This window comes from Selaginella moellendorffii, unplaced genomic scaffold (assembly GCF_000143415.4).
Source record: "Selaginella moellendorffii unplaced genomic scaffold, v1.0 SELMOscaffold_6, whole genome shotgun sequence".
Lineage (NCBI taxonomy): Eukaryota > Viridiplantae > Streptophyta > Lycopodiopsida > Selaginellales > Selaginellaceae > Selaginella > Selaginella moellendorffii.
The window spans coordinates 1,630,579-1,645,448 of record NW_003314267.1 but is presented as its reverse complement, the minus strand read 5'-3'; the positions used below and the strand labels follow the sequence as shown (position 1 = coordinate 1,645,448).

At 42.1% G+C, this 14,870-nt stretch overlaps 1 protein-coding gene across 1 annotated transcript; it reads left to right on the top strand.

The window, feature by feature from the left end:
• Positions 1 to 12,034: 12,034 nt before the first annotated feature.
• Positions 12,035 to 14,325, top strand: LOC9634321 (pentatricopeptide repeat-containing protein At4g02750). Its single transcript, XM_024670547.1, has 2 exons — positions 12,035 to 12,272; positions 12,337 to 14,325. The coding sequence occupies exon 2, from the start codon at positions 12,490 to 12,492 to the stop codon at positions 14,254 to 14,256; it is 1,767 nt and encodes a 588-aa protein (XP_024526315.1). The 5' UTR covers positions 12,035 to 12,272; positions 12,337 to 12,489; the 3' UTR covers positions 14,257 to 14,325.
• The last annotated feature ends 545 nt before the right edge of the window (positions 14,326 to 14,870 follow it).

Here is a 14,870-nt window from a genome sequence, read left to right as displayed (position 1 = left end):
TGAACACTAAAGCAAAGTATTGCTAGAAAATTTTGCTCTCCAAAGGATCAATCACAAGACCCTTATCTCCACTTATGTGAATGTTTAGGATATAGGAATAGATATATTTATTAAGGCTTATTCTGTTGCTTATATAGAAGTATGGATAGATTAGATTTAGTTCTATATATAACAATATAAATTTATTTAAACATTTTTCTTAATATAACTATGAAAATATAATATTAATTTTCTTGAATATTATATTTTTTTCTTTGTAGCTATATATCTCTTTATTAAGTTGACACCTAGATTTATACACTTAAAACAAATAAAATTATGAGTTAAAGGTAAATGATATCTTCTTTGAAATAAATTTTATATAATTACTTAGATTTCAATTAATTGAAATATTAAAATCATAAATTATTATAAATATAGTGATGAATGAAGCAACAAATTAATAAAGACATGTGATCTTACAACTAAATAGTTTAATAATGTGCATATATTTATAACTATTAATTATATACTTAAATTTTTAAAGACTTTCCAAACTATAAGAATAAAGGTGATAGCTTGAAAAATAACACCCACTTAAAATAAACAAGCACATATAATATTTTCTTAAGATTAAGAAAGAAAAGTAAGAGAAGCAAGTTGAAAAGAACAAACACGTGAAAATAATTTCATTTGAATAAAAAATGAAATGGCATTAGCTAGAATTTGACCTTTTGATTCTATTTTTATATATTTAAGTTTAATTAAAAAGTATTTAGAATTCAAAAATATTATAAAATGTAGAAAAATATTTCAGTATTAAATCGTCAAGAAAACTAAATTATTTTGATAAAGATATTACAAACGGCATTGATTGGAATTATGAAATCAATTCTATAATTCATAATCTTTATATGCATTTATGCATTTAGTAATTGATATATTTTGATTCATATCATTTAGCAAAAGATCTGTCTGCCTGGAATATTATTACCGACTTGAGGAATGCGGCCAAGCCCCGAGGTGCGCGTCCCCGAGGATCTCGTCAAGCGCCCTCGAGGAGCCCGATCAATTTGGGCCGATCCGTGGAGCCAGAGATATCAGATCGCCATATATTTGTACGATGAGATTCCCGCAATCGATCGGCGATCTGCCGGTGCAGTGGAGTAGGACATGGGCGCAGCTGGTTCGCGAAGGACACGTCCTCTCACGCTCACGAAACAGAAATCGAACACAACTTGGTTGAAAAGCCCTTGGGATCGCTAGATCGAGTTCGCGGCGCCTCCAAATCCTTTGTAATCGTCCTGCGAGCTGCATTATGAATTGTCATTGATCAGATTTCCTGACAGGCAACGCCTTCAGAAGCTCTGAGCCAGGTTTTATTGCCGAATCGATCGATCGGGCTCACGGCTTCTCCTCTGTAAGCGTCCCGCGAGCTGCATTTTAGATTGTCATTGATCAGATTTCTTGGCTGCACTCAGTAAGCTTTGGCTTTTCGTTTGCATCGTGCAACAAGTTGTTGTGTATTTTTCCAGGAAAATGCGGACCAGAGCAAAGAAGGCTCGCCTTTCCGGCCTCAATCTGGCTCGGTCTCCGGGATTCTGAGGAATATAAAAAAATGTGGTACTATATACGGGAACAAAACATGTTGTATTCCGGTCTATCCTCTTTCCTCGCAGACGAAGGTAGCCAGACTATATTCGAAGCCTTCTCAAAGCTGCTTATGATCATTCCCACGGAAGATTTAGTATAGCGCACGCGAGATCATGATCGCTCCAATTCAGTAACCCGAACAAGATCTTGGCATTATAATACATGGAGCCACCGTCGAAGAAAGGCTCAGTACCACGAGCTGCTGGACAGCAAACCTGTCCACGCCGTTACATTGTGTTAGAGGCCCTGTAGCTAGCTGCAGCTGCTGCTCCTGGAGCATCGCCAACGTTTCCTCACCACCCTAAAAACACATTTTACTCCGCGATTCCAAAGGCGCCGCTGGCGGCCACGACTCAATGATTCGTGAGGTGAGGTCCCGCATTGTTCTGGATCGATCGAGGCATCGCAAGGGACGGCTTCTTTTCTTGATTGCGCGGCAAAGTGATTCGGCTGGGTCTTTGATAATGATCCAGTATCCCCCGTCTCACTCCACCGACGAGATCGGCCTGTCCAAGCACCACGACGGGAACATCCTCCGCGTTGTTGCACAAAGCGAGGTAGAAGGCCTCCAAATCCTCAAGGATGATAAGTGGATCACCATCCGGCCTTGACCAAACTGCCTTGTTGTCAACGTTGGTGATATAGTCCTGGTAAAATCTGTTTTCATGGTTCTGATATACTCGTCCCATTCGTTCCTATGCCTGTTCTTTCAGCACAAGCTCGAAATTCTTCTTCGATCGATTGGTGTTCTTGATGCTCTTGAATGTTCTCTTTGTGACGGATATAAGTTCTTAGTTCTTGCTTTAGATGCCTATTCGTTCAGCAAGTTCGAAAGTTCTTGGTGTTCTTCGATTGTTCTTTGTTCGACTTTCTGGATTAGAGTTTCACAGGTGTGGAGCAACGATCGCTACAAGACTGTCTTACATTACGTGATGGAACTCGCTGCTCTTTTTCTTTTTCGTGCGTTCCCAGAGTCACCACTCAAATATGCCCACTCCCGCAGCTCGCTGTAAGTGTCAACAAGCACCGAGAGTTTCGATACGGCGAATACATTATGGTCAGATTCGAGAACAAGAAGGTTGGAGGTCCCAAGTCAGAGGAAATCACCATCAAATACTACGCAATATAAAAGACAAGAACAAAAAAAAGTAAGAAAGCGTTTTCCTATTGCTTACTAAGTTTACGAAAAGTTGACGGAAGCTGGGCAATGTTCTAAATCTAACATGACATAAGAAAAAGTTGACGGCTATGCTTGAGCTTGGAACTATTCAACGTTTGACTAGAGCATAACATAGATTGTGTTTTACTGAACTTTAGCAGTGGTGAGATCTTTCTATCAAAGATTGTCCCACCACTTTGATCTGAGGCACTAAATAAGAAAACTGCAATGGAGATGGACTCATCTGGAGAGCGCTATCTGTTTAATTTTCTATGCATATGGATTGTGGATCAAGGACTTTGATCAAATAACAATCTATATGCATAAGTTGAGGTACTGGTGATGATTTAAATGTACAACATAAAGTTAACAGAGGGAAAGCCCTATGGCTCCATCGCAGCTCCATCGTTTGCAAAGCCATCACGCAAAGATCCACCCGGCCATCGCGCGCATATCCCTCGATCATCATCGCGTTCCAGGAGGTGAGATCGTGGCGAAATTGGAGCCCAGAAAAGAGCCGCTCCGCCATGCGACGATCATTGCGTTTGCGGCAGCGCCGTGTCTCTGTGAGGCATTTGAGAGAAGACATTTACCGCCTCTTCTCGCGACTTACTCTCGCCAAATCACATCAAACAAATCAATGCCGTTAGCATCATATTCCAACACACTGGCGCACGCTCCTCGAATATCCTGTCCGCGCCGTACGCGTCGCCGTTGGCAGAAATACAGTTGGACCAGCGTGGTGTCAGCTGATTGAACAACCACTGGGCTTGCGCCACGCGTCCGGCTAGAGCATATGCTGAGAGCATCGCTGTAGTGCTCCGACTCTCCATCCACGGACACAAGCAAAGAAACCAAGAGAGATCAACCTCTAAAGCGCAAGAAGACACTGCTCACACCCAGCGTCTATCGCTTTTCTCCTCCTCCGCACGTCCACTTGCCACATCAGCACTCGGTTAGGCCGTTGTTACTAGCGTCACCTTACATCGGCTTCCACGCGGAGATTCCACTGGGGCATCCGCGCGTGTGTGTTCTTGGCGGATTCCAGGCGGCCATGGTGAGCGAATGAGGAGATCATCGCCGCCCAGCAAACAAGATCCCGGCACGGCAATGCATCGAAGAGCTCCTTGGCGCGGATCAATCTGCCGGACAACGTGGTTGCTACGATGACACAGGTCCAGGGCGCGGCTCCCTGCTGCGGCATTCTCTCGATAATCCTGCCACCGCCCGCTAGCGCCGCCACGATCGCGTTCCAGGCGGCGCGATTTCGTTGCGGCATCGCGTCGAAAATCAGCTCCGGCATTGCGCTCTTTGTGACAAGATCCATCATCGCCGTCCAGGAGACAGTACTGCGCTCCGGCATCCAGTGCAAGACGGCGCTGGCGCGGGCATAGGCCTGGAAGAGCGAGTTCCACGACACGAGATCCTGCGCGGGCATCCTCAAGAAAAAATCAGCGGCCGTTTCCATCCGGCCAGCGCTAGCGAATGCCGTGATCATCGTCGTCCAGGAGATGAGAAACGCTTGCCCCGCGTGATCGACGCAGCCGCTTAAGCAGCTCCATGGATTCAAAGAGGGATTTGGACCGCTGGACGCTTTGGGCATATGACGTTAGGAGAATATTCAATCTGTGCTGCGCCTTTGTTCCAGGATTTTCATTGAATGGAAAAACTTTGAGGATTTTCTTCTCCACGTGCTCCGCAAAAATCAAACAATGAATTCTTCTCTACCAAAAACCACAGATTTAAATCACGAAGTAGAGTTTGATAGATTGAAACAAGGAACTGCTCGATTTTGGACCTGCCCAGGAGAAAAACGACGAGAAGCATGTAAGACGCAAAGAAATGCTAAAACCTTGTTAGTTCGATAGCCTCCCTCTCTTCCTCATCGATCATATCTCAAAATCAGCTCCACACTGTCTTTAAGGTCGTAGCCTGCCAGTGCGAAGATCACCTGTGTTAAACTTTAGAAAGCTGGAAATAAATTTCCAGACCTTGCAAGCGTGCGAGCCTTGCAGGCTCTCATCCTCGGTTAAGTAGATGACAAGAAGCGGATCGAAGTGAAAAAGGGAAGGAGCTTCCTATCCAGCAAACACCGTGTCAAGATGAAAATTATACTTCTCAGGTTCCGACTTCTTCAAGAAACTGATGAATCAAAATTAAGTTGAAGCAAGCATATAAATTACTAGTTTACAGTTTGGAAACATATACCATTAGCACGAAAAAGAGAAAACTTTGTGAGATTACCTCACCTTCCAAAGAACTTCCTCTACGAGCACTACGAGGACAAACTCAACGCCGTTTAGTTTGTCCTCCTATGTCAAGCTCAAAGAGACCCAGACAACCGCAAAAGGCCTATGAAGAGGAAAAAAAAAAGACACCAGTCATTCTCAATCTAGACGGAAGCTCCAGCCGGCAGAGAGACCTTCTTCTTCTCCTCCAGCAGAAGATCGAAAAACTCGTTGGAAACTTTTAAGGAATTGGCAATGAGCTTGCAATCCAGGCTGGTCACTGGCTCTGGACCTGGAAGAATCCCCACTCCTCGCAGGCCTTTGCAATCTCTCCTATCCTCTTGCGTCGGAGCTCCAAGACCTCAGGAGCCTCGGCCTGAAAAATGGAGCGAGATCGATCCAGCATCGCAAACCATTTCTTCCAGTTCCAGGCAAAGACATGAGAGAGAGAGAGAGAGAGAGAAGCTTGCGAAAGAACTACACGAAGCAAAGCTATGGTGGTCGTGAGCTATAAATCGACTCCATCGAGAGAGAACGAGAGGAGAAAAGAAAGTATGCATACTTTAATCCATAATCCATATGCATAAACAGATCCTGTAGCGCTTTCCAGATAAGTCCATCTCCATTGTAGTGTTTTTATTTAGTGCCTCCAAATAAAGTGGTGGGAGAATCATTGATGCTCCAGTGAGAGGAAAGGTCTTCTCACCACTAACAATAGAGATTTTATAGAAAACGCTTTCTTACTTTTATTTTATTTTATTCTTTTTATATTATGTAGAATTTGATGGTGATTTCCTCTGATTTCAATCACTATCAAATACTACATAATAGACAATATAAAAAATTATTTGCTGCGGTTTGCTTAATAATAGTGTTATTACTTTTTATTAATTCAATTAATCAAATAGAAGTCTATAATTATAAACACACAAGATTAATCTTATTGAATATCAACCAGAATAAACTTAGGAAAGTTTATAAATTATAAACATATTTATAAATTATTCATAAAAGATTAATCCAAATGAATAACAACAAAATATCCTAGAAACTTTAAGCATATTCTTAGTATATTCACTACCACCCTTCCCCTATAGGTTTATTTAATCAAACCGAAAAAAAAGAGAAAAAAAAGTATTTTTTACCAAATATATAGTAAGAAGACCTTTCCTCTCACTGGAGCATTAAAGATTCTCCTACCACTTTGTTTGGAGGCACTCAATAAGACTGGAATCATTATTATATAAGCCCAATTTAATTTTAAGATATTGCAATAAGTTGGAAAAAAATGGCTTATATGGAATACTGCTGTTAGCTGGATCCCATAGCAAATTCCACCACTTTTTTGGGGCTATATGGTCACTATACAACTTAAATTTCTGTTATTAAGCTTGTTATTATTTTGAGTTAATATTTATAATTAAATTTTAAGACATAAATTTTTATAAATTTATGTTAAAATATGCATTAGTAGCCATTATTTGTGACTATATTTAAATTAAAAATTAGAAATTTTGTAACTTGATATTTGTAGTTGCATTTTATAATAAGTTATTAAAAAATGTAGTCTTTTTTAGTATTTTTTAAAAACTAAATTTTAAGTCAATTTTAATAGTATAAAAAAATATAGTTTTTATATTCTTATTACTAAATTTAAAGTCTGTGGGAAAGATATTTATAATGATATTTTAAGCTGTTAAAAAAGCAATTTAAATTGTTATTAATTTATAGTCAAATGTAAAATAAATTATATTTATGACTATTAAAGGTGGTAGTGGGATTTGGCACCAAGAATGCAAGCAAGGAATCTAGTTCCTCCAAGCTAGAGTGCTTCCTCAATGTGGTTACAAGCAAAAGATCAGTCCTATGGCAATTGCTGGGAGGAGAAATTAGTGGTGACAACCACAACAACGCCAAGTCAAGGCTGGCCATCTGCATGTAAGCATCAACACTAAACTTGGTAGTAGCTGCAAATTCACAATTGGAGTTTCTTTTACTAGTACATGCCAACTTCTACATGTGTGGCTATTCATTATTTGTCCACTATGAATTTATTAAAGTGACCTATCTGACTAGATTTAATATGCTAAGGATTGTAAAATATTGTTCGGTAAGATTGTTAGTCCTTCGTTGGCAAAGGACTAAAGGAATCTTCAAAAAAGCACCAAACTTACACTCTTAACATATATGGTGGAGACTTGAAAAGAAGATATTACAAAAGACCAACCAATATCTCTTATGACTTGGCAAAAGCAGCTCTCAAGTAGAAAAGTTTCTACTATCAGATAAATGATGATCTTTTCTTGAAAGCAAACTAGTTTTAAGTATGCAGGTTTTTGAGCTGCATTACATAGACAAGAGCTTCTTGCTAGCAGCAGTTACTTGTTACAAGGCATTTCTCCATCTTATACACAGGGCTAGCACATCAATATTTTTTGTTCCCACTTATGATATGAATTTAATATGGGATACTCATCAATTTCACCTTATGAGCTACCATAATGATCTCACACAGGTATTGGGAAGGATCTTCAAGCATGAAAACACAGATAGCAGCCGAGATCTTAGAAGAGAATTGCACAATAAAAGTGAATTTATGTGGGAAGACATGTATGGTCTTTTATACAAAAAAGCAAGTTGTATGTATACAGAGAAGCCACTCAAAACACTTGCTTATGATCCAGCCAAGCTCACCAGGCTTGCTAGTGAAAATGACTATGATTTGGTTGAGAGAAAGACCATTCAAGAATGATAAAAAAAACCATTAGTAGCCACACTAAAATATATGCTATAAAATCTGAATAATCATCTTTAAACTTTTTCTAGATTAAACCATTTGCAATCATTCTCATTATTCCATCAGTGGATCGATGATCAAAATGATAAGTCATTTCTTTGCATTGAAATTATTGTTGAAGTCAAGGTATAATCTTTATTCTCCTTATGAAATAACATACAATTATTGATGCATGAATCAAGTTTTTTGTAAATAATTCCAATATTCTTAGTGATTTTTACCATTTCCTTAAATGAAAAAATGTTATTTACAAACTACATTTGTTTGAAGAGCCTTTATCCAAATACTAACAAATTTAATACTAAATAATATTAAAACTTACTTACCTCATAAAATGATCTATTGCTTGGTTTGATATTTCAGTAATAATTTGCATCTAGAATACTTAAACAAATAGACAAAATAGAAGCATTAAACCCTTTATAAATATTGTTTTTCAATCCCATGTAACCATTTTGAGAAATAATTAAATACATCATCATCCTTGATATTATCATTGCCACCACTATTACCACCACTCAAATTAATACCACAATCATTTAATATTATAGAGTTTTCACCAATTTTAAAATATTACTTTGCTGAAGTAGTACATTTGTATAATCTAATCTTTTAAATATCTTTGAGTGGAAACCATATGTCATATGGTGCTATCTACCATAAAGATGAATATGATCTATGATAGTATATATGAGGTAAATATAATTATCTTCACATTTCAACACTAATATGCAACTCTTATTCCTAAACAAATTGCATAATATAGATCTAAGAAAGGCAAAACTTTAATAGTTTTAATAAGAATACAAATTCCTTCACTAAGAAGGCACTATGAGTTAAAAGTAGGCATATATTGCTATTAGTAATTTATTTGATATAAATATTACTCAAAATTACGACTTAAAAATTTGTAACTATAATTAACAACTAACATTTTAGTCATTACATAAAAGTTATAAATTGAAACTCTAACTAGCAACATATATGAAATTATCTAGTTTTAAAGTATATATTGTAAACTGCAATAATAAATTATATATATATATATAATTTTTTTTAAAGATTAACTTTATTTTTCAACTAAATTTTGTATAAATATACAAATTATCACAAATTACAACATATAATTTATAACTAAAGCCAATTTTCTAAGTTGATAGCAAGTAATGAAAATTTACAATTTATATTTCAAAAAACACAAATAATGTTTTTAAAAAATATCATTATAATACTTTTGTTTAGTACAAAGAAAGTATGCATATAGATTGTTCATTGGAAGAAATATATTTAGTAACTTTGATCCACATTATGCATACAAAATTAAAAAATCTCTGTCCATTTGTTTCTTTGTCTCTTTCTCTCTTGATCAAGTCAATTTAGAGCTTGTGACCACCATACTTTTGCTTCGTGTAGTTCTTTCGCAAGCTTTTCCTCTCTTTGTCTCTGATCTCTTTGCCTGGAACTGGAAGAAATGTTTTGTGATGCTGGAAGTCCACTGATCGATCTTGGTCATTTTTCCAGGCCGAGGCTCCCGAGGTCTTGGAGCTCCAACGAAAGGGGATATGCGAGGAGTGGGGATTCTTCAATTCCTTGAAAGTTTCCAGCAAGTTCCCAAGAAGAAGCTTGCCTGCTGGAGCTTCTGTCTAGATTGAGAATGACTGGTGTCTTTTATTTCCCTCTCTTCGTACTGGGAGATGAGGTTCAGCAAGAAGATCACGGTTGTCTGGGTCTCTTTGAGCTTGACAATAGGCCAGCCATAAGTTAATTCTCCAATTCTACTTAAATATCATTAAAGCGTGCTAGAGGACCATAGTTGCCGGAAAACATGTGAAACTTAAAAAACGTAACGTTTTTAAACACGCCGTTCTAAACTCCCAACGTGTTTGCACTATTTGCGAAAAGAGACAAAGGTTTCTTTAGGGTTTCTTTAGGGTTTCTTCAGGGAATTGCACGAATGCTGGAGCTGGAAGCAGCGGACCGAGTGCAAGCACATCTCGCTGGAGTTCGGGCAAGAGGTGTGAAAACGTGGAAGGCAATGAGGGAGATCCTTTATGAGGTTTTTAAAAAAGCTTGCAGCAGTTTTTCTGATTCCGAGCTAGCAGACCCAGCAAATGCCGATGATGGGCATCTGCTGCAGCAAGCTGCACAGGGTTCAGGGGGGCCAGTAGAATCTATGGTGGCAAGCACGGAGAACTGGTCCAGTGCTGGGACAAGTAGAGCAGCAAAATGCAAATCCTCGGATGGAAATTTGGTGACATTTTTTGATACTGCTTCAGCTGAGGCGCAAAAGTGGGGCATCCAGCGATTGACAACCTCATGGGATATGAGAAGTTGCAGACAACTGAGCTACAGCAAATCTACAACAACGTTCAGAAGCGGCTTGAAGATGTGCGGCAAGTTAGAGGACATATGGTTGTACCATTGTCACGGATGGCTGGTATGATGTCAAGAAGCGGTCTCTTATCAAGTTCATGGTCAGTTCTGTGAGAGGCTTAATTTTCCTGAAGGCTATGGACAGCAAGAACGCGAAGAAAACCGGAGCATGGTTGTTTGAGCAGCTGAAACAAGTGATTGCTGAGGTTGGCATGGAAAACATTGTGCAGGTGGTGACAGACAATGCAAGCAACTGCGTGGTCATGGGGGAGCTTTTGCAGCAGGAGTTTCCACAGATTGTACACCTTTGCTGTGTTTGCCACGTTATGGACTTGCTGTTCGAAGATATTGGAGCTCTGTCTTGGGTGCAGCCTTTCGTCGATGGCCATGCGAAGACAGTTACCTTCATCACCTCAAAGCCATGGGTTCTAGCTCTTTATAGAACTTTCTACAAACAGGACCTGATAAAGCCTATGAACATGAGGTTTGCTTATATTTTTCTTGTGATGTTTCAGCTTCTGGAGACCACGAATCTCTCCGGGCTTCGAAGAATGGTGGTGAGCCAAGAATGGGAGCGACTTGACTGGTCTAAGAAGCCGGAGGCTTGGAGTTGTGATCTCATATTCTCGATGACTCGTTCTGGGAGCAGTGTGAGAATTTGTTAATTTTGCTCGGACCTTTACTTTGAGTTCTTCGGCTTGCTGATCAGAAGGGGGCAACTTCAGGCCTCATCTTTGAAGCTGTTGATCGGCTGATCGAGAAGATGGATGAGGGAGCTCGAAACAGAATTTATGCACATGAGGAAGTGGGACAAATCAAGGATTTCCTACTTGAATCACACGGTCTGAAGGAGGCAAGGTGGTATCAAATGCACAACGTCATTCATGGAGCTGCTTTTGCTCTTCATCCTCTGTTTTTGGGGGATAACCCGGAGAACAACAAGCTAGACAATGAGGCACGCTGGAACTGGCTGGAGTACATGCATGTTTATAGTAGAGGTGATCTAGACTTGCAGCTGAGATTGCAGGCATAGTTTGAGAGGTTTTGGCAACAGCTTGGACAGCAAATGAGGTTACCTACTGCCAAGGATTGGGAGACCAGAAAGTTTCCAATAACCTGGTGGAGTTCTTTTGGTTTAGAGATGCTTAATCTACGTCGCATGGCTCTCCAGATTTTAAGCTAGGTTGTTTGCGCTTCTCCATGTGAGAGGAATTAGAGCTCATGAAGCTTGATACAAACAAAGCACAGGTCCCACTTGCTTCCCAAAAATGCTGAGAAGTTGGTTTACATTCACACAAACTTCCAGGTTGCTCAGAAGTTGGAGAGTGAAGGTTTGAGGATGTTGGAGATTGATATAGACAAGCTAGAGTTGGAGCCTCCTTGGAAGAGGATTTTGGATCTACAAGAAGCTTTTGAGGAACCAAATCAGGCTACTGAGGAGTTTAGCATCGATAAAGGAATGGAAGATGATTCAAAATCGAAAGACAACTAAAATGGCTTCTTCTTTCATTTGTTTTAGTATGTTATTTGGTTAGGTTTTATAAACTTAATATCAGATTAAAGTGTCTTTAGTAAATATTATTGTTTTCTTAATCATTTTAGGCTTTAACATGTAAACATTGGATTGTCCTGAAAAAAACGTTTTAAACAGCACTTAAACGTTGACAAGTTGGAACGTTTGCACGTCTAGCTGCAACTATGTAGAGGACGATGGCGTATTTTTTCCGAACTAAACTAGTATTTCTCTTTATTAGTTTTGATTCATCAGTTTCTTGCAGAAGTCGGAACCTGAGAATAGTTTCATCTTTCCTTTTTTCTCCTCTATTTACTGCATCGTGCTTCTTGTCAACTACTTAACCGAGGATGAGTGCTCGCACACTCGCTCGCAAGGTCTGGAAAACTTATTTCCAGCTCTGAAAAATTATTTCCAGCTTTCTAGAGTTTTAACACTGATGATCTTCACACTGGAAGGCTGCGATCTTAAAGACTGTGGATTTCGTCCAGGTATAGAGCTGGTTTTGAGATATGATCGATGAGGAAGAGAGGGATCTTTTGTGGAGACTATCGAACTTTCGCCAACAAGGTTTTTGCATTTCTCTGCGTCTTACATGCTTCTCGTCGTTTTTCTTTTCTACTCTCCTGGGCAGGTCCGAAATCGAGCAGCATTCCTCCTTTCAATCTATTCGGAAAAATCAAACTCATTTAAGGTTTTTGCTAGAGAAGAATTCATTGTTTGATTTTTGCGGAGCTATCACACGGAGAAGGAAATCCTCAACGCTCTTCCACTCAATGAAAATCCAATGCCGGGACATAGGCGCAGCACAAAGGCGTTGAATATTCTCCTAACGTCATATGCCCAAAGCGGGAATCTCCAGTGGTCCAAATCCCTCTTTGATTCCATGGAGCTCCGTAACGAGGTATCCTGGAACTCTATGATCACGGCATACGCGCAGCTAGGTTTCTTAGACACCGCCAGAGAGTTTCTGGACAAGATGCCCCAGAGAGACTTGGTGTCTTGGAACTCCCTCCTTGCGGCATTTGCCCGGCAAGGGCAAATGGAGAATGCAATGTGGCTGTTTGATCAGATCCCCGACCCGAGCGTCGCGTCTTGGAACGCTCTGATCCTCGCCTTCTCGCACGGCGGCTGCGTCGATCACGCGGACCAAGCGTTTCTATCGATGCCAGGGCGAAATATCGTCTCCTGGACGACGATGATCACGGCATTCGCCAGCGCTGGCCAGGTGGAAACGGCCGCTGATATGTTCTTGAGGATGCCCGCGCAGGATCTCGTGTCCTGGAACTCGATCTTCCAGGCCTATGCCGGCATCGGGGATTTCGACCGCGCCAGCGCCGTCTTCCACTCGATGCCGGAGCGCAGCACTGTTTCCTGGACGGCGATGATGGATCTTGTCGCAAAGAGCGCGATGCCGGAGCTGGCCATGGAGATTTTCGACGCGATGCCGCAGCGAAATCCCGCCGCCTGGAACGCGATCGTCGCGGCGCTGGCGGGCGGTGGCAGGATCGATCGAGCGGAGGGGATTATCGAGCGAATGCCGCAGCAGGGAGCCGCGCCCTGGACCTGTGTCATCGTCGCAACTGCGCTGTCCGGCCGATTGATCCGCGCCAAGGAGCTCTTCGATGCATTGCCGTGCCGGGATCTTGTTTGCTGGGCGGCGATGATCTCCTCATTCGCTCACCACGGCCGCCTGGAATCCGCCAAGAACACACACGCGCGGATGCCCCAGTGGAATACCGTGGCGTGGAAGGCGATGCTCTCGGCATATGCTCTAGCTGGACGCGTGGCGCAAGCCCAGTGGTTGTTCAATCAGATGCCCGTACGGGACGCGGTGGTCGAGACCACGCTGGTCCAAGCGTATCTCCGCCATGGCGACGCGTACGGCGCGGAGAGGATATTCGAGGGGATCAAGGAGCGTGCGCCGACAGTGTGTTGGAACATGATGCTAGCGGCATTAGCCGAGAGGGGAGATATGCACATAGCCAAAGATTTGTTTGATGAGATGAGAGATAGAAACATTGTGTCGTGGAACACCATGATCGCGGGATTTGGCGAGAGTAAGTCGTGGGAAGAGGCCGTAAATTTCTTCTCTCGAATGCCTCACAGAGACGCGGCTGCCGCAAACGCAATGATCGTCGCAAGCGCCGCGAATGGGCATTTGGACACGGCGGAGCGGCTCTTTTCTGGGCTCCAGTTTCGCCACGATCTCACCTCCTGGAACGCGATGATCGAGGGATATGCGCGCAATGGCCGGGTGGATCTTTGCGTGAGCGCTTTGCGAGCGATGGAGCTCGAGGGATGGAGCCCTAGCGGCGCAAGCTACCTGAGTGCGTTGGCGGCATTTGCCCACGCCGGGCTTGTGGAGGAGGCGGCGCAGTGTGTGGCGTCGATGCAAGGGGATGGAGGCATCCAGGCCAGCCTCGAGCACTTCAATCGATACGTGGACGTGCTTGCGAGGGCAGGGCGCGCGGAGGAGGCCATGGAGCTTGCTGCAACAATGCCTTTCGTGGCCGATGAAGTATCACTAAGTGCGCTCTTTGTGAATATTTAAATTTGAAATAATTATTATCAATATCCGACTCCAAAAGAAGAATAAAGACTCCAAAAGGTGGAATTTTTTTAATTTGCATTGACTTTATTTGACTAGGCGGCACATAGTTTTTGAGCTTATAAATCTCGCAAAACAGTCCGAGTACTCTCATGGCTGAGGGTATACCTTGTTAACGAACTCAATATCCTTGCCCATGCCGGCACGATCACCATCCACAAAACCATGCGACATAGTCATGAGTATATACTCACACCCTCGATCACTTTTCAGCCACAGGGGCTCTCCCCCAAAGTGCACCCCGAGAGCATGAACCCTGCGCAAGCACGACTTCACCATGCTACTCTTGTGCTCCCACAGCTCGGGACCATTGTAGAAACGCTGCTCCCATGGTTTCATTCTCACGGCGCGGCCGTGATCCGTGATGATCACGAAGCACACCATCGCCCCCCTGATGAATCCATACTGGAACAGCTCGGGGATCACTTCGCCTTGCAACTCGCGCAGCCTCATATACACGTCCACCTCGCGCAAGAACTTCCGGAGGTACGAGTCCGTGTCCTTGAACCGGCTGTTTGAGAGATCCCGGAACTTGACAAGCACGAACTCGCCCTTGT